A 24,412-nucleotide genomic window follows, 5' to 3' on the forward strand; every position below is an offset into this window, starting at 1 on the left:
AGTGTTGGTGTTGACCTTTAAAGCCCTAAATGGCCTCGGTCCGGTATACCTGAAGGAGCGTCTCCACCCCCATCGTTCTGCCCGGACACTGAGGTCCAGCTCCGAGGGCCTTCTGGCGGTTCCCTCATTACGAGAAGCCAAGTTACAGGGAACCAGGCAGAGGGCCTTCTCGGTAGTGGCACCCACCCTGTGGAATGCCCTCCCACTAGAGGTCAAAGAGAACAATTACCAGACCTTTAGAAGACATCTCAAGGCAGCCCTGTTTAGGGAAGCTTTTAATGTTTGATGGATTTTTGTATTTTAGAATTTCTGTTTTTTTGGAAGCCGCCCAGAGTGGCTGGGGGAACCCGGCCAGATGGGCGGGGTATAAATAATAATTATTATTATTATTATTATTATTATTATTATTATTATTATTATTATTATTATTATTATTCACTTTTACACCAAGAGGGCAAACTCAGCTGAACTCCAGTTTCATGACATTGCCTAATGAGTAGAGGGGAGTCTCACAACCCACACACAAGCATGGAAAGCATAGATGGGGCAGGGGGATGAGTAACAACTGTGTGTGGAGGAAAAAAAGCTTACAGGCTAGCATCCCTCACACAACACAACCTTTCCCCAAAGGGGTGCCTTTAAAAACATTCAGCAGTAGGAGGAAAGAAAGAAAACAAGAACAATTCATTCTCATAGGGCTGATCTTCACATATGGAAGGAACCCCCCCCCCCCCAAAGTCAGGTTCTCACAGCAGAGATTTGCTCAACCATTTATTTATGCACACAAAGAAGAGGTGGGAATCCTTTTCAGGGAAAGACCAAGCCATTCCTCCAGCATGCAGTCACAGCTAACTGGTGAGGAGAATCTGTGGATGTTCAAGGATGGGCGTGCCTTGCTTTCAAGCCCTGTTCACCTTCACCAGAGGAAGTTGTGGATCTTCAGGTGTTGCTGATCCAGGCTGTGTACACACCACACCTTTTCCTGCTACAAACCCACCCTTTGTAATCCTGTCCCCAAATTTATTCATTTCAGCAGGGGGCAAGGGGGTGGGAGAGAAGGAAAAGCCTCTTCTGTTGTGCCAATTGGGAGACAGAAACCCTTTGCCAGCCTACTGCAAATTATCCAGAGATCCACCAGCAGAACTCAACTGACCATTTTTCACCCTGTTCTATGTTTGTCAAGTGGGGAGCAGGGGAAGGCAGTATTCATCGGTAGAGTATCTGTTTTGCATGCAGAAGACCTGAGGTTCAATCCCTGGCATCTCTAGGTAGGGCTGGGAAAGACTCCCTGCCTGAAACCGTGGAGAGTGGCTGCCAGTCAGTGCAGGCAGTACTGAGATTGATGGTCCAATGATCTGACTCAGCAGAAGGCAGCTTCTTATGCATAGCCCTAACCCTGTGCCAGAGTGTCACAAACTCCCAGCTTGTGCCACTTTGGGCCACCGGGTCTGACTGGCTAACCATGCTATAGAAACAGGGTCCACACGCTCTGAAATGGCCCATCCAAAATGGCATCTGAAGACAAGTGGAGAACCAGAGGAAGCAGGCGTAAGCAGAGCACGAGTGGAACATTATGCTTTTCCAGTGTTCATCGGGTGCATGCGAAAGTGCCAACAGAGCATGGGGGGGGGGAAACAACAACACGCCAGCTCTTCTTCAGGCACAAATGCTGCGACAAGAAGGCAGATGCCATATGCCATATATTTCTTGTCAACAACATGCATGACAAGGGATGAGGCTGTGGAGGAGGGTGCATGTTTGCACGGATGCACACTCACACACACGTTGGCAAGGGAGCTGCTCCCTTCTGGAACATGCAGCGATGCGCCCAGACAGTCATGACAGACAGTATCTATCACCATATGTATCCTTTTTGCTATTTGACAGGAAACTGATCTAAGATCTCTCCATAAAACCGTTTTGTAAAGGGTTCAGAAAAGAGATGCTTCCACTGCTGAAGATCCTTGCTAATTATTAATTGGCATGCTTTTTAGAAAGTAGCTTTATGGAGCTGGGCCCAAGGAAACTGCCAATGACATAAGAGACTCCAGTTACTAAGAAACCCGTCACTGAGCTTGGGGAGACAACTTTGGGAGACGTAGCCCTTTCAAGTGAGCCGTCAGGGTCTCTTCAAGGCAAGCCTTTTTATGAATAAGGTGCTGCCCGATTGCCAAGCTCTTTGTTTTCTTCTCTCCCTTGACAATGTTTTATTGCTATCGCTGCAACTTTCTTGGTACTTCCCCAACCCCAGTTTAACAGTAACCTGCCGCCAGAACGATTGCGGAAAAGCAGGCTATGAAATTTGCCGACTAAATAAATAATAATTTCATTTAGACACAGCACCTGCCACTGGCACTGTGTGTTGAATTTTAAGTGGGGACTAAGCTGCTTTCCGGAAATGCTATAGCCTGTTTCACAGATAAAAATCACAAATGAAAAATTTGCTATCTCAAATGTGTCTTGCTTCAGATGGGTGAAATGGCAACCTTGCGGGGGGGGGGCATACCAGTGGTGGGTGGGCACCAGAGGCAAACATGGGCATAACAAGGGATGAGAAACTTGTAGAGTAGGCGACCCCCCCCCCATCTACACCCAAACTTCTCCAGAGGTCAACAAGAGGCAAGCAAGAGGGATCACCCAGTTTGAGGGCACACTCTAGCCACACAAAAGCACTTGAGGTGGGTACAGATCAGAACCAGTGAGGGGTGTGGCCTAAGAAGAGAGGGTGTGGCCCGAGGAGGCATGGCTTGGGGAGGGTCTCCAGGGCCAGACAGAGAGAACTGTATTTTAACCTGAGGACTTCAGCTTCCAAACTACTGGTCTGGAGGAGACAGCAATCTGTTCTGGGTTCTTAGCCAAGGTAGAGCAGATCTTGGGAAGTAGTCCCTATTCATAATCTAGCACATTTATACTCCATTTTAAAAAAGCCAACCCCCCCGCCCCCAACAACAACAATTAAATCAATATTTTATAATCATTTAAGGCCCAAATACAACCTCAATGAAAAACACTCCTGGCTTAGCAGTGAGTCCAGCATGGTTTAAATAGGCAAAGGCAGATTATGAACCTTAGATCTCCTGTAGGAAAGAACTGTTCAGCTGCAGTTCCTCTCCCAAGACCCCACCTCTGGTAGTCCTGACCTTCAGAGGTGAAATGGGTGGCTGGATAGAGAAAGGCATTTGTAAAAGATCTTAACACGCCAAGTAGGTTTGTCTGGGAGGAGGAGGTATTTTGGACTCAGACACTGACAGTAAGAGCTGTTCCTGAAAGTAAGAGCTGTTCAGCAGTGGAATTTGCTACCAAGGAGTGTGGTGGAGTCTCCTTCTTTGGAGGTCTTTAAGCAGAGGCTTGACAGGCATATGTCAAGAATGCTTTGATGGTGTTTCCTTCTTGGCAGGGGGTTGGACTGGATGGCCCTTGTGGTCTCTTCCAACTCTATGATTCTATGACTTTAGGGCTTTCAGAAAAGGTTAGAACCAACCCTTTTTGAGTTGTATCTGGAAGCCACTTGATAACAACCTGGTGAGATCGTCAGGCGTTGCTATGAACGGCTATGCTCTTACAGGGAACGGGATTTTCTTCAGCGAAAGAGGGCAGGTTTTTCTAAAATTAGACTACAAGCTTGAGCTCAGGGAATTCTTCTGTTACTGTACAGTACAAGTAACCTACCCTCCTCTTCCTTGGAGGCTCTAAATCAAGATGAATATGATGAGTCACCCGCAAACAAACAGGTAAAGGAGATTAAAAGCACACATGGGGGAAAGAGTGTATCACTCAGCCTTGATCGGCTTTGTAAATCAAACCTGTAATGATTGGGGCAGGCTTCATCCATCTGGCGGAAGGACAGAAGGGGAGGAGGACACAGAACGGCACACACAGAAAGCATAATATGGATTATTTTTACAGATGTGCAGGCTAGGTTGCTCTATTTCATAGGAGAAAGATTCCCCACTTTGCGCAGTTTATAAATGAGGAGTGTGCAAATACTGTCCTACATATATATATGAAAAGAATCTTTAATAAGGACATCTGGACCGCAAGAACTGTATAAAGCAGTGGTAGTCAATGTGGTGCCCTCCACATGTTGCTAGAATACACCTGCCACCGGCCTCAGCTAGTATGGCGCAAGGCCAGGGATTATAGGAGCTGTAACCAAACAACATCTGGAGAGTCAGCTCCCCCTAGCATAAAGCATGCAAAGCCAGCCGATTTGCAGAGATCTACATATGTTGAATAGTTTAATGCTGGTAGAAGCTGTCCCATTAGGACAAATGCGGGGGGCACTGCCCCACCAACCTCCAACTGCCTGCCTTCTCACTATCAGCCAATCCAGGGATGGCCCTGGCAGTCAGCTTTCTCCTCCTCAGTCTCAGATGTTGTCTGTGTAGAACTCAACAGGGAGGAGAAGGATGGGGTCAAAATCAGAATCAGGTGGCTCTGCCTGCCATTGGCTGCATTTGCACCTGTCATTGGTTCTGGCTCCACCTACTGTTGGGCTCCCTACCTTACACCCTCCTCGTCCCGATGGACACCAGCCACCACCGCAAACAGGTGAACAAAACCAAGCCCCTGTTCCCCAAACCCTAGATGTCATGCTTAGCTCACATCTGTCTTCTGGGAACTTACCAGGCAATGCTCACCACCTTTCAACCATATTTCGATGGCTCATACCAACCTAGTTAAAAAGAATTGGCATCCTCCCACACGATCCATCCAATGTTTACAAGTGCATGCCTGGGAGGTACATTCTTAAAAGAGGGCTCCTCCTTCACTTACACATAGGAGAGACTACTTTAATATAGAGGTGGGAAACCTCTGACCCTCCAGATGTTGGACTCCAATCCCCATGTGTCCCAGTGACCACTGCCAAACTGTTTTCACACACTAGCAGAGGTCACAGTGTTTCTCAAATTCTGGATAGGCAACAGGACTCAAAGGCTAGAACTAGCCTTGTTTTTAGAGTTTTTTAAATTCACTGTGAAATACATACCAAACTGTCAGTGGATTTGCTGTTTACTTCCACCCCAAGAACAGTTAGGAGGAGAACACATGGCACAGCCATACTAAATAAGGAGGGAAGTCTAAAAGAAAGAGAAATAGTTCAGCTGCAGAGAAAGTACACAGAGCTCCCATAATCCCCACTTCACACAATAATTGTGGACCAAAGATCTCAAGGGGGTGGGGGAAGCAAGCATCTTACCTTGTTTTTCATTTTAAAAATGGTGCTAATTTGGAGACATTCAGGATTGTCACTGCTACTGCAGTAGGACAAGTTTCTGCTCATGCAAGACATGTGTGGTTGCTAAGAAACTGGGAGCCTTATCAGTTGGGCTCAGAGCAGAGACTGTTACACACCCGGAATCAATGAGGTTGCAGATGGGAACAGCAACTGCCTGGCACTGTCGCCGATAAAAACCTCATTGGGAGCAGAAAGCAACTGGGTGCAGCACTCAGCTATACCGGATCAATACGAGACAGGGGGAGAGAATGACCAAAAACACAAATGGCTTTTCAGACAGCACACACTCATCCCGTCCTCCCTCCCAGCCAAGAGACAGACCTAAAGACTTTACAGAAGTTTGCACTGCAGATTACAAACTGCAGCTTTGCTCAGCCTTGCTGAGCAGGTGCACAAGTCTCAACATGGACGTTAAGCCGATTTCACTGAGCTCAGTCGCCACACCTGGAAACACAGGAAGCTGCCTTATGCCAAGTCCAGCTTTGTCCATCCAGCCCTGGTCTGTTTGCTCTGACTGGCAGGGGTTGCTGGAGACTGATAACTGGGAGCTTTTGCATGAAAAACAGGCACACAGTGACTGGGATGCTGCCACGCTAGTGGCCTCCTAACTCTCTTCTGGTTCACAGATGCCTGCCAGCCTAGTCGTCAGGACCAGGAGGCAAATTTCCACCTGCCACCAGCAAGCAGGCAAATGGCTGTTTACAAGGCCTGAGAATCCCCTGCCTTCGCTTTCACAGGCAGTACCAATTAAATGTTAATATCTCTGGAGGACCCACCAAGAGAGAAAAGTTTCCCTAGACTTTGCTAATTATATGCACCTCCCAGCTTAGTCTTAGCAATTCATCGATCAGAAGCAGTGCCTGGTTCTTGATTAGGCCAGAGGCCCACCTAGATCATCATCCTGATCTCACAGTGGCCAACCAGATGCCCACAACAAGCCCGTAAGCCAGACCCAAGCACCACAGCTCTTTCTCCACCCAGGATTCCCAGAAAATGGCATTCAGGTGCAATGGGTGGTGCAATTGAATCAGGGGGACATGGGAACCCTGACTTCTCAAGGGTACACAGAGGATAAAGAGACAACCCAAATGAAAGTTCCACATTAAGAGCTTTGCACAGTGCACTTGAATACGTGACATTTACAAGGTAGTAAGCTATGCCTATTCTTTCTGAACTACTTGGAAAGTAGGGGAGACAGAAGAGGAGGTTTGGGAGGGCTGGGCCAATTTTTGCTTTTGCCCTTTCTTAGCTTAACTGACTTTACAGTCTTGTTTGGAGGCAATAATGGGTATGTGAGGATAATATTGTGTGTGCGTGTGTGTGCTTGTGAGAGAGAAGACTCTGCTATCTGGTGCTTCTTAAAAGATGGGTGAGATAAAATAAAAATCCATTAATGAAGCCTTACTGTACCAGCAAGCTGCTCAATGTTATTTTAAAACCCCAGTACAGTATAGATTTTATTTGGAATGCTATATAGCTCCCCCAAGGCCCACCACTGCTCCACAAAAAAATATTGGAACAAAATCAAAACCACATTTTAAAGTTTTGTATCAGGGATACAAACATGGCAGCCTCATTCAACATTTGACCTCCACCTGCTAGGCAGCAGAGCCCACAGACAACCTCCAAGGCAAGGAAGTGGGGAGGCTGAGCAGCTGAAACTCGCTCAGTCCATGATGAAGGAAAGTCTAGGAAATAAAAACATTAGGAAAGCACTATGACACTAACAAGACCTAGTGTATCAGCTCAGGGATGGAAGTCACCGTTCTCCGTGTGACCTTTTTCTGGTGCATGGGAGAAGGCCAGTGGCGACAACAAGTCATGATTGCTATGCTCTGCCTCCATGGTTGGAGGCAGTAATCCTTGTAATACAAATGCTGGAAATGGCAAAAGAGGAGAGAGCTCTTGTGCTCAGGTCCTTATTGTGGGTTTCCCACAAGCATCTGGTTGGCTACTGTGAGAATAGGATGCAGGACTAGGTGAGCCATTGGCTTGAGCCAGTGCCCTCTTCTTGTGTTGTTAGGCTTTTTTAAAAGAAGAGGAAGAAGATTCTTTTCCTTCCATCCTATGCCATGAGTAACATAAAATGAATTGCCATCCAGTAAAATTTTGTTTGCTAATAACTTCTGTGAACCTAGTTATGAGGCTGTTATTAAGTTCTAATTTTATATTCACAAACAGAGAAGCTCCCAGTAACATAAAAGCAATCTTGGCCAGATTAAAAAGGAAGGCGGAGAGGGAACAAAATCTAAAAAGGAAGCCATACCATCTAAACAGAACAAATTGGGTTTTTGATAAATCAAGATTAGGGAAAAAATGCTTCTCTTAAGTGATAATTGGATGCTTCCACCCCTCTTCTGCCCCTGTCTTCATCCTTAGAAGATGAAGCATTCCCTTTATCTCCAAAAACTTCACTAAATTTACCAGTAGCTTGCTGAGCTCAAGGAAGGAATACACATTCTTCATCCATCATCTTCCTCGTAACCAGCCCTGCCTACTCACTTTCTAGGAGTTCTGACACATCAAGGGGGTGATACAGGCATATTAAAAAGAGGGAGATGGGAAAACCTGAAAAAAGATGACATGCAGAGCTACTGTTCTTGTGCCTAAACCAAACAGAGATATCAAAGCTTGTACTCCATCAAAGTCCAACACTTTTCATGCTTCTGACATTTGGAGCGTCTAAAGGAGACATGTACAAGTTTAGATTGCGGGCCCTTTGGAGACTTGTTCCTTTCACAAAGAAGAAAGGAAGAAATTGTTGTTACCTGATACAGCTAACTGCCTGGGGTTAAGCTAAATCTATAAACTCAGATAAATGGTGTATCCCAGAGACAACCTTTTGTGACAATTCCATCACATTCCTTTTAAGTCAGAGGGCCGCCTAAAGATTTCAGGCCAAGCACCTAGCTTTGGAACATTTCCATTATAAAATATGGACAATGGTTGTTCAGCTAGTGTTTCACTGTCAGGGGGGCGGAAGCGTCTGCAGATAAAAGGAAGATCCAAGTTGGCGGGTTGATCTCTTCACTATCAGAAACAGACAGAGCCCATCACAAATTCTGTCCCCTTCCCCTGGAAGGAAGAGATGGAACCTGGAATATGTTAACTATCAGGGACCAGAAATGAGAGATCACACCTACCTACATTTCCCTATTGTACCTGACTGCTGGATTTTAACCGTCGTAAGCCAAATCTTGCCCAAAAATCAATGTATAAATTTAATAAATAAATCCTGAAGCACTGGCTGGGTGAGTGCCATACTGCTGCTGAATCCCACCGGCTCCTTGGTGGCCACTGTTTCCTTACGATGCCCAGCAGGTCCTGGGGAGCCATGGAAGAAGGGGCTGAGATAAGGGCAAGGTGGAAGAGCATGAAGAGGCCCAGCAAGATACCAGGGAGTTCATGAGATCCCTCTTGCAAACAACACATAAGATTAAGCCTTCCTCAGATGGCTTACCAAGTCCTGTGAGCCCATTTAAGTGGTGGCTCTGAATAGTTTTAAATACACCCGGAACATTAAAAGTTGCCCAATACTGAGCTAAGCCACTGGTCTACTACAGAGACAGACAGTGGCTCTCCAGGGTTTCAGACGGGGACACTGCAAGCCTTACCCACAGATAACAGGGACTGAACTTGAAAGGGGATCAGAAAAGAATGTGTTTTGCAGGTCCCAGATTCATTCTTAAAAGGAGATGCCAGAAATTTGGCCAGATGGCTGGCGAAGCGAGAGACCTCTTTGCCCAAGATCCAAGAGAGAAACTGTCAGAGTAATTCTGAGCTAGGTGCACAAATAGTCTGACCTGCTTTAAGGTGGCTTCCGATGCTCCTGTGCTTTGCCAACGTTGGCTGATGTGACAGCAACAGGCAGTCTTTGTATTTGAAGCTGGCTAATGTTTGTTGACAACAGCTACTATCCTAATTGGTAAATGGGTTGATACATTGCAATTGAAACGTTCAAGCCAACAAAACACACCACAGCCCACCTACCTATGGTACTTCCAGTGACAAAGTGTATTAAATATCTGTTGCTTTTTCTTTAAGGCTTCTCTAAAAATGTGGAGATTGTTTCCTCAAGATGTTAAAAAAAGAAGAGATCGGCAAAGAGAAGAGCGGGTCTGTTTACAGGCATTTGCTAACACATCCATCATAATCGTGGTTACTTTGCGCAAGCTGCCACCGGCAGAGAACCTGAAGAGGATTGTTTGAACAAGCATGCTCACCACTCATCCAAAAGCAACTATCTTCAGCAACCTACAACAAAAAATCCCTCGAAGCCACGGCATGTGCAATCTGTGCAACTAACTGCTGTTGGAATGACCGATGCACTGTCGACAATCAGACTCACTGGTTTGAGCTAGGAACCTCCATTTCCCAACCTCAACGCTCATAATGACATTTCTCAACCAGACAATGCATTTATGAGCAGAAGCTTTTCATAGCTGCAAATTATTATACTAAAATTAGGATATCTGCCCCAAGGCTGTTTCACCAAGGACAGGACACTGGATTTATCTGCATTTGCAGAATAACTGATATGCCTCTCTCTTTGACTGACCTGTTTTGTGTGTTTTTTACAAAGTTGGAGCCTATCCTTTGTTAAATGACATGTTAACTGCTGGGGGACCAGCATGCCTACTGGAACTGCTGGACGTTAGCTTGGCCTGAAGATTCACTTCACAGCATCATACTATATAAATCCAATGAGAGGGCTCCTTAGAATGTATTGAACACTTCCAGAGTGATCAAAGGGCTTTGATATACACAATTCTCAGTCATCATTACCTCACACCAATGGAATCTATAACCCAGTCAATTTCTTGGCAGTTCTGTGCCTCAGAGGGCAGATGCCCCTTTTAAAGCCCCCCCCCCCCAATGGAGCCAGATTCCAGATTTCTTTGTAGCCTGGGATAAGGAAATGGAGCCTGTTTTATGGCACCCAAAGCAGCCTCTTCCAGCTAACCCAGGGATCTTGACAAAGGGATAGGGCTACTGTTCCATCACCTCCTGGGGGAAAGGCTGTAGCTTGGTGGGAGAGCATTTGCCTTGAATGCTGAAGATTGCATTTTCAATCCCAGCATCCCCAGGTGGGGCTGGGAGAGACTTCCTGCCTGGAGAGCTGCAAACAGTCGATGCAGACTAGATGGCTATGGACCAGTCTGAGCTAGACGGCCCAATGGTCCAACTCAGCATAAGGCAGCTTCCTGGGTTCCCCTTTATAAATACTACTTGGGGAGCTGTCAGGATGTTCCATGAGGTCTCTAGGACCTGCAAACAGGCCAGAAACTTCTCCTTTGTCACCAAACCCACAGTTGGGCACAAATCCAGCCGTTCCTTCCCAGTAGTTTCGACATTGGTGGTATGTCCTCTTACTTGCTGTCAGGGGTGCCGACTTGGTCCCCCGATTGTGGGTGCCCAGTGGCACCTGTGATGTAACATGACGTCATGACATCATGTTACATTGGCGCCACAGCGGCACTTCCAGGGCCTCGGAGGTCATGTTGGAGGCCTTGCGAGATCTCTGATGCCACTTCTGGTTTCTACCGGTGCTCACTTCTGAGGCTTTGCATGTAGAAACAGGAAGTTGCATCAGAGCCCTGTGGTGTGGGTGTTGAGCACCTACCAAAAATCTGTGCGTGCCCTGGCACCCAGGGATCCCTAGAATTGGCACTAGTGCTGGCTGTCATCTTGGTTTGACTCACCAACAGGTTCCTATACCCAGCAAAGAAGTCAGGGACTATGGAGGCCAAGAGATGGCAGCGTACCCAAGACCAACAAATATACGTATGGCAGATTTATGATTGAAACGGGAGACTTTATGGACCATGCTTAAGCTTCAAGCGCCATTCAGACAGAAGACATTGTCATTATTATTTATTAATTTATATACTGCACCACCCTAAAATGGAGCAGTATATATACCGTGTATATGCTGTATATGTTATTCAGGGACCTATCCCAGGGGCCTTTCACAACAGTCAGGCAAGAGGTGGGACATTCCCAACTAAGCCTATTTACCCACCCCAAGAGAAAAATGGCAGGATCTCTCTCAAACATTACAGTTGTTCAGCAAAATGCATGAAGCCAACACAACGTACACAAGGTTACAGTTATTCTGCTATGCTAAGCAATCCTTTCTCCCCCTCCTAAAGTAGGTTTCGGTGATAGTGGCGGTAAAGATATCTACATGCTTCAGTATTTAAGCTGATTAAAATAAAGAGAAGACTGTCAAAGCAGGATATTATCTAGGATTGTGCCTCAAACAATGGTCTTTGAAGGCTCATCTATTAGGAGCAGACAAAGGCACAATTCATTTGACTTGAAAAATAGCTGTTATTACCATCAGATTTTAAACTTGTTATTTAGCTGGAATTAAGCTGAAAATGAATCCTTTAAGCACAAATCTCGATTCAGACCATCAGGAAAGTATCTTGGGCTGGCATGCTCCCCCCCCCACTGACACCCCCGCAACACACTCTCTCACCCCATTCTCAGTGGCTCTAACCACAACTTTGCTGAGACATCTGGATCCAGCATAATGGTTTGCAAGCCCACTTCAAAACCATGATTTGGAGGTTCATGCTAACCACAGTTTGCTCTGCTTAGACACAACAGCAAGCTATGGTTACAACAACGTGCAAATGGAGAATGAAACTGGTCCACCAAAAAGGGGAAATTCAAAAGCCTATGGCAGGCAGCACCCCCAAATTTCGGCCCTCCAGATGTTTTGGACTACAATTCCCATCTTCTCCGACCACAGGTCCTGTTAGTTAGGGATCATGGGAGTTGTAGGCCAAAACATCTGGAGGGCCGCAGTTTGGGGATGCCTGGCCTATGGCTTGCTCCCAATCCTTTTAAACCAGGGGTCAGCAACCCTTTTCAGCCATGGACTGGTCCACCGTCCCTCAGACCATGTGGTGGGCCAGACTATATTTTGAAAAAAAAAAAAGAACGAATTCCTATGCCCCACAAATAACCCAGAGACGCATTTTAAACAAAAGGACACATTCTACTAATGTAAAAACACGCTGATTCTCGGACCATCCGCGGGCCAGATTAAGAAGGCGATTGGGCCGCATCCAGCCCCCGGGCCTTAGGTTGCCTACCCCTGCTTTAAACGAAACTCAACACAAGTTGCTTCCTCACTGGCACTATTAATCCACAAACCCACCCACCCCAAGCTTCTAACCTTACAGCAAAATTGGTACTATATGTCACGATAAGCTGAGTTTCTTCTGGATGCAGTACAAAAAGCACCAGAGAGCTAACTCTGCCCATCACCAGTTGCATCCGGTTGCAGCCTTATCTGCTCAAGCTATGTCAGTGTGCAAGAAAACACCAAAAGCGACATACAGGAAGAGCACTAGTCAAGTGATTCAGTCTTTCTCAACCCATTTGAGGTTGGGGTGAGGTTTCCCGAGTTCATTGCACCTTTTGTCTTCTCCCGCCCCTCTGCCAACATCTTTCCCCACAAGTGATCCTGGCAGACAGGCAGGTCCATACAAGCTGTGGGAAGCCAGGACTTGTGGACTGGGCATGAATCTCAATACTGGCACTAGAGGAACAGAGCAGGATGTTTCTGAACCCTCCCCTAAAGAGAGACATTGAAATACATACAGCAACAGGCTTGCAAGAACAATGCTCTTCCCTTATCAGGCAGGGACAGGGCAGTTGGGATGCAGTGATGGCAGTAAGTTTGGAAGCAATAGGCTGCAGCTAGACTGCTAAGTGGGAAACCATATAACACCCACATCACCAGAGCTGAGAAAAGGGCGTTAGCTGCTGATTTGCTCCAGAGCCAAGTTTAAGGGTACTGCTGGCAACTTTCAAGGCCATACACAGACTGGGACTATGCTATCTGAAACAATGCCCCCACCTGTGTAGATCTACCTGCACATCACAGTGGTTAACCAGAAGCCCTCTTGGTCCTGCCTTGTCCTACCAATATTTATCTAATGGCTACTTGGAGACAGGCTCTCTCCGCTGGCACCCACTTTACAGAATGGACTCTCTCTCGATATCCAGGTGACAGAAGATATATTCCATTGACTAGTAAAAACTCCTCTTCAGTTAGGTTTTCCTGGGCCTTTGTTACATTTTACCAGTTTTTACTGGCCCTTAGATACCGCAGATGCAATTTTAAAGTACCATAATGCTGTTTCATATGTTTTAGAGGCTCGTCTGCTGAAAAGGTTTATACTCTGCCTGGAATATGCAGGCTATAAAGAGTACATGTTTCCACAATAATGAATTTATGCCTGTTTTAAACTTTTTTTGTATGGTTTTATGTATTTTTGATGTAAATTGCTTTGATTCATTTATGAAACAGTAGCCAAATATTTTTCTAAAATAAACAAATAAGCAGGTTTTGTTGCACACCGCCTTGTTAACTTCTGGTTTAAAAGCAGCCTATAAATTATTTTAGCAATAGATATATTCAACCAGCCTATGCCTTGGGCAGGAGAGGAGGAAGGGACCACCTACCTCAAGGTCCTATTCCTCACTGGAACTTTATTCACACATACCTTTCATAGCATTTTGTGCCAGGAGTGCCAACTTGAATAAAATATGAAAGGGGGGGGGTAGCCAGGTAAGCCCCACCCCACAAAATCGATCACATGACATGGTGCATGCACACCATTTGAATGGCAATGCCCATCAACTTTGGGGGGACCCAGTCCTATTAAGTATTTTATTGGGGGGACTGAAGCCCCTTGGCCCCTAGGAGTTGGCTCCTGTGTGCTGTGCTCTCACACCTCAGGTTGCCCCACGACTCCTACTTTCAGCCCTCACAGGGGGGGAAAATCACATCATCAAGACCATCGCAACCTTCTTCTCTTAAACTTTTCATTGTCATTCCTTAACCATCGTCCTTCCATTCAGAATTCATCCACTTTGACAATGAGACCAGCTTCTGCTTCACCTTAAATGTCAACTGTGTCGTCTTTCTTCTCTCCACTCAAAAATCCAACACATTCGACTTGTTATTTTACCTTCAGAGTCTATCTCCCAATTTAAAGCTCAACTTCTCTGTGAAGTCATTCCACACAAACCCTTAGTTTTTGTAAGAGATGCGGGGGGCACTAAGACCACATACGTATGGTTAATGGAACAGTATATATATACAGTACACCGGTATATATCCTCCCCCTCCACTGACTTTTCAATTTTCAGCTCTTTGGAAAAGGGATTTTTCTGTGTTCATTAATCTGTAAAAGTGCCATGCACTGTGATGGCATAATGATGGCATGCATTTTACACAGCAGGGTCACAGAGTTACACTCGTGTCCTGTTTGTGGGCTTCTGGTTAACCACTCTGAGAAAAGAAAGCTGGACTGGATAGGCCTTTAGGCCGTTAACTGGCTATAGGCTTTCTGGCTATATCTGAGAAACACAGGCTCTTGTGGGTCACTTTTTAAAACCACACACCCTCACATAGGGGTGAGCGGGAAATGGAAGTAGGAAAACCAATATAAATTAGGGTCACTAACAGAATAGCATCTTAGGCTGTAAAACGTGACATGCAGGAGTCGATAAAACCTGCTGGTAAGAGCAGAATAGAAAGCAATAAAATTGGCAGCAAATGTTTTGGTTTTTTTAAAAAAGGTTATTTTAAAAAGTTCAGAAGTTGCAAGGAAAGTCAAAGAAAGAAGAATGTACAGGTCCACCCCATTATCCAAGATAGTGCCCAGAGTAATGAGGTTTCTGGGGCCCAGGCAAATGCAGTAAGGTTGTTTCGGAAGTCTTGAAGAAAGCATTGCAGCAGACAATAGAAACCCAAGGGTTGACTATTGGGAGCATGAACACCACCTTTGCACTTCAGGACTTTCTCATTAGCAGAACCTGGTCCACTTTGTGTGAAATAAAGGTTCAAAATAATAGAGTAAATGTAGGGCAGATCCTCAAACCCTTTTCTATTTCTGAGCTTTCGAACACACACAGTCAAGTTCTAACCCTTAAGATTGTGATCAGAGTGTAGAGCCTCAGCAATGATTATCTGTGTTGGAAATTTGGTCACCATATCCTAGGTGCATCCAGCAAGACGCAGGAACACTGGAAGCTGCCTTGTACAGAGTCAAGACCATTGGTTCATCCAGTTCAATGCTGTCTACACTGACTGGCATCAACTCTACAGGTTTCATATTGGAGGCTCTCCCAGCAGGAATTGGAAATGCCAGTGGGGATTGAACTTGGAACCTTCTGCATGCAAGGCAGATTTCCTACCACTGAGCTACTGTCCTTCCCCAAAGAATGTTCCCATGGCTCTGCCATTGTTTCAAGGCAGCTAGGTCTCTCAGCTAAGTTTCTAGACAAGTTACAGGTAGGTAGCCGTGTTGGTCTGAGTCGAAGCAAAATAAAAAAATTCCTTCAGTAGCACCTTAAAGACCAATTAAGTTTTTATTTTGGTATGAGCTTTCGTGTGCATGCACACTTCATCAGATACATGAAGACCTGAAGACACGCGGGGACCTGGAAGCATTTTTCCGCTGTTTACGCCTGAAGGAGTACTTTCATCACAAACAAGAACAAGACAAAGTAGAACAAACAACATCCCCACAACACAACACCTCTCAACTTACTGGGGAACAACCATCACCCTCCAAACGCATCAATGAACAGAACATTGACCACCAACTACCACCGAAAAGATGTTACACAAAAAGGGACTCCACGTGGACCCCTCCTGACGGATGCAATACCACACTAGATCTGTACATCGACTGCTTCCGCCACAGAATCCAAACGGATGTGACCAGAAAACACCATCACTTACAACAAAATCTAAACCATGCTGAAAGGAGAGCCATAGAAAATCTCAGGAACAACCCAGACATTATAATTAAAGAGGCGGACAAGGGTGGAGCTGTCGTCATCATGAACAAAACTGATTACATCCAAGAGGCCCACAGACAACTTTCCAATACCGCCTTTTACATGAAATTGGACTCAGACCAAGAACTGAACAAGATTGTCAAGGAGCTACCCCTACACATCCAAGAACAGATCCTCACAAACACACCAGCGGAACCTCGACCAGGAACTTTCTATCTTCTACCTAAAATACACAAACCAGGGTGTATCTGACGAAGTGTGCATGCACACGAAAGCTCATACCAAAATAAAAACTTAGTTGGTCTTTAAGGTGCTACTGAAGGAATTTTCTAGACAAGAACACACCTAAGACTGACAGGGCTTTCCTTGCCAAACCACAGTGAGATGACTCAGTCATCGGCATTTTGGAAACTTCTGGCAACACGAGAAGGGGTCATCCCCCTTTTTTACAGTTTGGCAACAGTTGCACAGCGTGCTTTGCTAGTACAGTAGCTCTAGCCAACTTTGACTCATCACAATTCTTGTACAGATGCAGGAATTAGTGCAAACACAACCCAGAAAAACTCAAGGCTATGTAGGACTTATGAAATGCACACAGTACAGTGAGAGTTGTGGATGCAGAGAGAATACCAGACTCTAAAGCCCCATCTAGATAGTTTAACCTTCTCAAAAGGATTGAAACACTTTATTTGAAATATGCTTGGTTAGGACTTATCTGACAACAGGATATTGCAGAGAAAGGCTCAGAAGCTGGAGAAGCCAAGAAAATTCAAGGCTGTCACAGCCTCTCTCTAACACAAAGTTTGGAATCCTTTTCCTGCCAGCAATGCAATGCTTCTCCACCCACCCCTCTATTTTTTGCTGGGCCTTGCATTGTTTTCTAAATATACAAACAAATTTTTCTCCATCAACACCTTCAATAAATTTGAATGACATCCCCTGCCCATTCCAGGAATCTGACCAATTTATTATTTGAGGCAGCATGCCCATTCCTCTCCCCTTTGGACAGCCTTGCTTCCAGGAGTAATGGTGACTTATTTCAGTTTGGTGTATTAAATTACACAGCTGTCTTTTATGCAATAGTCATTTAATTTAAATAATAATAATAATAAACCTCTACCTGCCATAGCTGGATGAAACTTTTGCTACAGGACATCCCCAATACGAAAGGTTTCTCTATCCAGGGGTGGAGACATAAAAAATCAAGGAAACAGAATCAAGGCAGCAACCCCCAGTCCTGCTCCAGATCATTTTTCATAGAATCACAGAATTGTAGAGTTGGATGGAATCTAGTCCAACCCCCTGCAATGCAGGAATCTCAATTACATCATACATGACAGATGACCATCCAATCTCCGCTTAAAAACATCCAAGGAAAGAGAATCCACCACCTTCCGAGGAAGTCCATTCCATTGTTGAACAGATCCTACTGTCTTAAACTTCTTCCTGGTGTTTAGTTGAAATCTCTTTTCTTTTAACTTGAAGCCATTGGCTATCACATCTCCTCTCAGTTTCCTCTTTTCCAGCATAAACATACCCAATTCCCTCAACCATTCCTCATAAGGCTCCAGGTGTGGTCTGATCAAAACAGAATAGAGCAGTAAATTCATTCATTGAATTTTAAACCACCCTATACCTGGAGGTCTCAGGGCGGTTCACAAAAAGAGATCACAATATTGTATATAAAATCAAAATCAAAACAATAATCTAATCATGCCCCCCCCAAGAGCCACATTTTAAAATATTACTTCCTTTGATCAGGACACTATACTTCTGTTGATGCAGCCTAGAATAGCATTAGGTTTTTTTGCTGCTACATCACACTATTGACTCATGTTAAGCTTGTGGTCTCCTAAGACCCCCTAGATCCTTTTCACATGTACTACTGGCAAGCCAGTTGTCCCCCCATCTTATATTTGTGTAGCTGGTTCTTCCTGCCTAAATGCAGAATCTTACATTTGCCCCTATTGAAATTCATTTTGTTAGTCATTTTGTTGTTTCTTTCATTGGATAATTTATGCTTGTCCTGCTCAATAAGGAAGTCACGTTTATAGTCCTCATGGGTACAGGGGTCAAACTCCAAAGCACAGGTACTTCCACTCACCTATGTAAGATGCTCGGGTCTCACCAAGCAGTTCAAAAATTAAGGAACCTTCGCAGCAGTTTCCATTTTTATTACACATATCTCAAACACACCCCAATTAGCAGGAAAAGGAAGAATCGTATATATGCAGTTCAGAGCATGAAGCTTTTTCAGAACAGTACTCAGTAGCTGTGAGAGTTCCCATGACACACCTAAAAGTGTTACTAAATTGAAGGATTGAGAAAATTTGCAATAGCAGCCGCCAACTTTATCTATAGATGCAGAGTACAGGCTGTATTGTATTGTCTAGTTGCTTGCATATCCATCACATTCTTTGCCTGCTTGGAACTTTCTTGTTTTACAGTCCCACATACTTCTGTTTAGAGTGTCTGCAGAGAGCCAAACATACATACAGGTGTGAGGCCTAAAACACTCTCCCTTTTGAGGGGAGCTTCTCCCCATTTTCATAGGTGAGTCAACCCTGAGATCCAATATTGGGCCATTCTCTTTGTGAGAGACTAACTCATTTATTAAATATATTCTTGAAGGCTACGTCCTCACAAAGCAACATACAAACCAGAGCAGGGCAAGTTATAAAGATATGGCACAGAAAAAAACTTTTAACAAGCTGCTCTGTAACTCGCTGGCTAATTAGAATCTCAAGTTAAATACAGCATTGAAGAGGAAGGTCTTCAACGCTGACCTAAACAACTGGCTAGACAGAGCAAGGTGAGGAACTCGGGTCCGGGATCACCACCAAGAAGGCCCCACTTATGCACAACAGACCTTAAAGGTAGGTACTGGAGAAGGTCCCCCGACTCAGGTTGGCAGCGAGGAGTATCCAGTCGGCAGGTCTAACTAGGCCCACCAGACTTCCTCATTTGGTCCATGAGGTGTCAGGTGTGCACCAGGTAAAGCTATAGTTCAGTGGAAAAGGGAGGGGGGCAGCTAATTGGCAGTATATGCAAAACCCCATCTAATAATAACAATGATTTATTATGTACACCCCACCCATCTGCAGGCCATCCTTCTAATCACCCCCAAAACTAGCCCACTTCTTTCTCCAAACATCTATCAAGGTATGCATGTAAACAAGAACCAAGTTTCACAACAAATAGAGACGGGAACCTTCTGTCCCAAATATTTAACAAGTCAAGACGACACCATCCCATAAGGATGGGAGAGCAAAGCTTCACCCTTGGTCCCTAAAAATATACAGGCGCCAAAATGCTCCTGGCAAAATACCCCAACCGTGTGTATGTTCACAGGAGCATGAAGATGAGACTCCTCCAAATATATGTGCGTGTGTGTAGGTGGAGGTCAGGGCTGGATTAGCCCAAATGTACAGGGAGGGGAGGAAATCTAGACTAAACTCCCCCAAATATATGGGAAGGGAAAGGGGGGCGAAGCTAGAATGCCCACAAATGCTTGTCTGTGGGAGGTGGGGTGGAAGGGTCAAGTTAGATCTCCCAAAACGCCTATGTGGGGGGAGGTCAAGGCAGGTGACGACAAGGCAGGATTCAACCCGACCCCCCACCTCCCGACCCCCCGAGCAGGAGGCGCTACCGCCTGAGCCTTCCATGCTCGCTGAGGGACAACGGGGGACCCTCCTCCCGCACTTCAGGGGCTCTACCTTCAGAGAGGAGGAATGGGGAGAAAGACGGGAGACAGCCCCGCCCACCCGCGCCCCTTTCCCGGCCTCACCTGAGCGAGCGGACCCAACAGCCGTTGGCAACAGCCGACTCCAACCGGCTCCCTTTCGTACCCCCCGCCCTGAGGCGGCGCCCTGCCCCGCTACCTCCCGCTCCTCTCTGGGATTTGTAGTCCCGCTGGGGCCTTACGGCCCGCCTGCGCCGCTGGAGCCTCCCGCTCCTCGTAAACTACACCTCCCATTAGCCACCGCGCTTCCGTGCCTTACCTCGTCCAGGTAAACGCGCTTCGCCTGCCCCACTTCCCCTCTTTCTACCGCGGCGACTCTTGGGAAGTGTAGTTTCCAGACGAGAATAAGCTGCTGCCGTTGAATGCAGCCCTGGACTACAACGACCAGAAATCCTTCCGGGTAGAGAGGCCTTCTTGAGCGTTGCTAGGACACGGAGACGCCCCTGGAAGAGGTGGCGGTAGTATTTGGAGGAGGAGGGATCAGGTGAGAGAAAAAGATTATTTTGAGGATGGGGGAATAGGTGTTAATTTTTAGGGGTGGTGGTCCACGAAGATCCCTATGCACATACGTTCCATAGGTACAATATAGAAAAAGCTATTCTTACATTAAAAATAATAATACTAAATTAGGTTGACATATACACAGTAATCATTACATTGTATTTTTTTGTTTTCAATATTACATGCTAAGCAGTTAAGCAGAAACAATAGCACTGCATTCTTATTTTTATTAACAATAATATTCCCTATGCAATTATGCAAACATAAACTGAGTAATTCATTCCACATTACAGCACAGAATCATTCAGTTGAATCATAGAAAATTGTTCCCTTTCCTTAACCCAGGCAGAAAGGAAATGAAACACAGTTCTAATTCACCTTTAAGCACACTGAAAAGAAAAAGAGAGAGAAGAGGTGGGGGAACCAAGCTGCAAAGTACTTAAAAATCTCAGATTGGTCCATTCACATATCTGCAAACATCTGTCTAAACAAACTAACATACAAGCAGTCTACAGACAAATGAAAACCAGCTATGCCAGCTTTCAAAAATCCACAAACAAGGTGGACTGATAGGTCCCCATATGCAGGGTGTCACCACAGAGGAGACCTTGTTCCATGCTGTCTCTTACAGGGTGTCTCATCCTGTGGAGGAATCCTGATGACCCTTGGGAGAACATATGTGAGGAGATGTTCCTTCAAATACATCCAGCTGGGTGAACAGGTTGCCCTCCAGTTGTTGGCAGATTCCAGCTCCCCTCATCCCCAGCCCGCTTGGCATGATCATTGGGGATAGGTGATGGGAGCTGGAGTCTGACAAATATAGAGGGACAAAGTTTCCCCAGCCCTGAGATACAGGATTGCCCCATTGTTTTCCAGCATTATCTGAAGCATGATATTCAACTATGCCCCTATATCAGGTGTACGCAACCTTTGACCTTCCAGATACTGCTGAACTACAACTCCCATCATCCTTGGCCATTGGCCATTCTTGCCGGGATTTATGAGAGCTGTAGTTTAAAAACATCTGGAGGGTCAAAGGTTCCTCATACCTGCTCTACAGAGTAAAAAAAACCTTAAAAACCTTTATTTTAAAACCATATCCAGAATTTAAAATGTTATTTTTCTCTTTTTTAAAAGCATTTAAAAAAGTATTTATCAGTTAGTGTTTATTTCTATTTTACTGTACATAGTCAGCCAAAATTTCCATTTAAAAGCATTTGTAAACCCCTTATTTTGTTTTGTTTTTTAAAGCCTCTTATGCGGCACACAAACATAACATATAATAATAAAACAGTGTCGTAAAAACAGAGATGCAACACAATCCCCCCCCCCCGAAATGGTATGTATGTTACATACAAAAAAATGGGCGAAAACAGGTTGCAAAAGAGCTCAGGATTTAAAACAAAAGATCTCTGGATTCACAGGCAGTCTTATGGGAAAGCATACATTATATGGATTTATTATGGGATGATCATTTGGGGGTAGGGACCATCCATAGCTCAATGGTAGAACAACTGTTTTGCATGCAGAAAATCTCCAGCATCAATTGTCCAGCTAAAAGGTTCAGGGTAGCCGGTGACATAGGTGACATGAGAGATCTCTGCCTGAGATCCTGGAGAGCTGCTGCTAGTCAGGATATAGTAGAGCAGACAAGACTAGGCTAGATCTGGTGTTGGGAACCTCAGGCCTGAGGGCCAAGTGCGGCCATCCAGACCTCTCTGTCCCATGGGATCCCACTCTCCCAAGGCCACACCTTGTGCCTTGTGCTGCATTTGCTTGGCTGCAGCCATGGAGTTAGATCAGCACGGGCAGTTCCCCTGCACCGTGCACCAAACTGAGGGGGTGCAAAATGGAGAAGATCCATAATTGAGAAGATTTATTTGGGGGCACCAAATGTGGCCTCATTCAGGGTGCCATATTACCAACGATGACCAAAGTCTGCCCCTTCTGGCTGGAATATGTCTTTGAACTCTGACATTACCTCTTGCTTGCCTAGAAAGAGAACAGAGGTGTGTAATACTAGTGCAGTGATAATTTTTGCATTTATTGCTCCACCCACTGTTGACTCTAGCCCTGTCCACTGCTGTTAAGTGGCCCCTGGAAGATTGCCCAAGATGGGAATGTGGCCCTTGGTGTGAAAAATGTTCCCCACGGAGTTTTACTCAGGGTACACCAATTGAAATTAATGAACCTAATTTAGTCGTGGCCATGAATTTCAATGGGTCTACTCCTGAGTAGCATTGGTGTTGAATACATCACATAAACACACAATCAATACCCATCCCCCACCAGCTGGTTAGCAAATAGAATTCCACTGCCCAGCTGGCTTTGCAGCTAAAGCTCCCTCTTTGGTTTTGCATCGCTCAAAGACATCTCAACATAAAACCCTGATTCTTATTATATCCAGGAAGGGGTGGAGGAAAGCCACAACTGCGTTTTTGATGTCACCGAAGAATCAAAGGCAGCTTTGATTTGATAGATACCTTTGATTTTTGTAGGGTGGTGTGGTGTGGGGAAGGAGAGGAGGTGAAGCGTCTTAAAGCCAGCTGAGAAAATAGGGAATCCCCTTTCTTCCTGTAGCTTAGTCCAACAAAACACAACTTCTCCTGAAGGCAAAAGGGTTTAACATGCAGCTCTTTACACTGTTATTACTCAAGCTTGCTGTTTTCAGCACTGGTTTTCATTTTTTTTGGGGGGGGGGGAGATGTTCTGAAAGGGCCAGTTGGCAGATGACAATATTTCTATATGGATGCCCCTTTAAGTATAATTATAATATTTATAATAAAGTGATAAAGAAATAACAATTCTTCATCACCCATAAAAGGTGGCTCTGTAAAGTATAATGGAATCCCCTCATTTTTAGAATCTGGTAACCATGGCTACCAAACAGCTCCCCCAAAATGTCAACCCTCTTTTGAAGACAAGGGGACAGACAAAGATATGGCATGACCAAAAAGTTAGAAAGGTCTGGACTGCCACCTTCTGAGAGGGCTGGCAATTTGGAACCACCAGCTGGTTCAATGGGAGGTAAAGTTGCCAGATCTCTTGGTTTCAGCCTCCATCCTCAGGGTCTCCAGTAAGAAACAAGGGAGCAGCCTGCTTTTTAGTTGGCTCAAGTATTTTGGAGACTAGTTCTGTCCCTGTGTTCATCAGGCTGCACCCCTGAACCACAAGGTAAAGCCATGTTCTCCCTCCTGACTCACTACCTTGCCATACATACACTACTGTACTAGGATGTGTTCCTCCCACACAGGCCTCACCTGCTCATTTCTGAGCCTTCGGAGACATGACAACTAATTGGCCATTGAGCCAAGGATAGGATTCTGTGAGCACCTCACAGCAATATTGTCTAGACCAGGCATCCCTAAATTGCGGCCCTCCACATGTTTTGGTCTACAACTCCCATGATCCCTCGCTAACAGGACCAGTGGTCGGGGAAGATGGGAATTGTATTCCAAAACATCTGGAGGGCCGAAGTTTGGGGATGCCTGGTCTAGACCATAGGTCAGCAAACTAAGGACCGCGGGCCGGATCAGGCCCAATTGCCTTCTAGATCCAGTTCGCAGACGGTCCGTGAATTGCCGTGTGGATCACCAGCGCGTGGATCACCAGCATGTACATTCTTTCCCTCTCCCTCACACAGTGGTGCTTTTCTACTCAGGGACGGAGCAATCTTGTCCCATGCCGGGCACCGCTGATGGCAGGAGTTGGCTCACCCGCCTGCGTGACGCAGGCTGCCAGCTGCTTCTGCATTTTCCTCCTGCTCCTCCTCCCCCCTCTCTCTCAGTCCACCCTCTTTCCTTCTGCGCGCCCCTTTTCCGTGCCGCTTCCTCGTGCGCTTTCTTCGTCACCACCTGCCTGCCTCCTTCATTCCTCCCATGGCATTCAGGCAGGTTGTTGCAGTGGCCATGGCCGCCGCTTGCGGGTTGGTGGGCAGCTCTGTCTTCTTCTCCGCGGTGCCTCTCGGGAAGCAGCACCACCACCAGCAGCAGGTAGTGGGTAAAAGCTCCGGTGATGCCCCAGTTCCCCAACCTCTGTCTGCAGCTCCTTCACCGGGGCTGCTGCTTCTGTCTTCACCAGCCAGCGCAGCCTCCTAC

The 24,412-nt window shown here is 45.7% G+C and overlaps 2 protein-coding genes across 11 annotated transcripts in view; one reads left to right on the forward strand and one right to left on the reverse strand.

The window, feature by feature from the left end:
* The window catches only part of C6H1orf159 (chromosome 6 C1orf159 homolog), a 32,081-nt gene extending 12,001 nt beyond the window's left edge, over positions 1-20,080 (reverse strand). The window contains exons 1-2 of one of the 9 annotated variants that reach the window (XM_088671612.1): positions 19,860-19,961; positions 4,991-5,081 (exon numbers count right to left, since the gene is read on the reverse strand). In XM_088671612.1, the coding sequence (XP_088527738.1) occupies positions 4,991-5,062 (72 nt within the window). In that variant the 5' untranslated portion in view covers positions 5,063-5,081; positions 19,860-19,961. Of the gene's footprint in view, positions 1-4,990; positions 5,082-5,200; positions 7,228-18,941; positions 19,777-19,859 lie in introns of those variants that run through there. The other 8 variants (XM_060276210.2, XM_088671614.1, XM_060276209.2 and 5 more) reach the window with 8 other exon arrangements.
* Positions 20,081-20,209: 129 nt separating this feature from the next.
* The window catches only part of TTLL10 (tubulin tyrosine ligase like 10), a 197,236-nt gene continuing 193,033 nt past the window's right edge, over positions 20,210-24,412 (forward strand). For both annotated transcript variants that reach the window (XM_088671593.1, XM_060276203.2), the window contains exon 1: positions 20,210-20,298. The gene's annotated coding sequence lies outside the window, so the exon portion shown is untranslated. The remainder of the gene's footprint in view (positions 20,299-24,412) is intronic.

This window comes from Zootoca vivipara, chromosome 6 (genome assembly GCF_965207765.1).
Source record: "Zootoca vivipara chromosome 6, rZooViv2.hap1.1, whole genome shotgun sequence".
In the NCBI taxonomy this organism is placed as follows: Eukaryota; Metazoa; Chordata; class Lepidosauria; order Squamata; family Lacertidae; genus Zootoca; species Zootoca vivipara.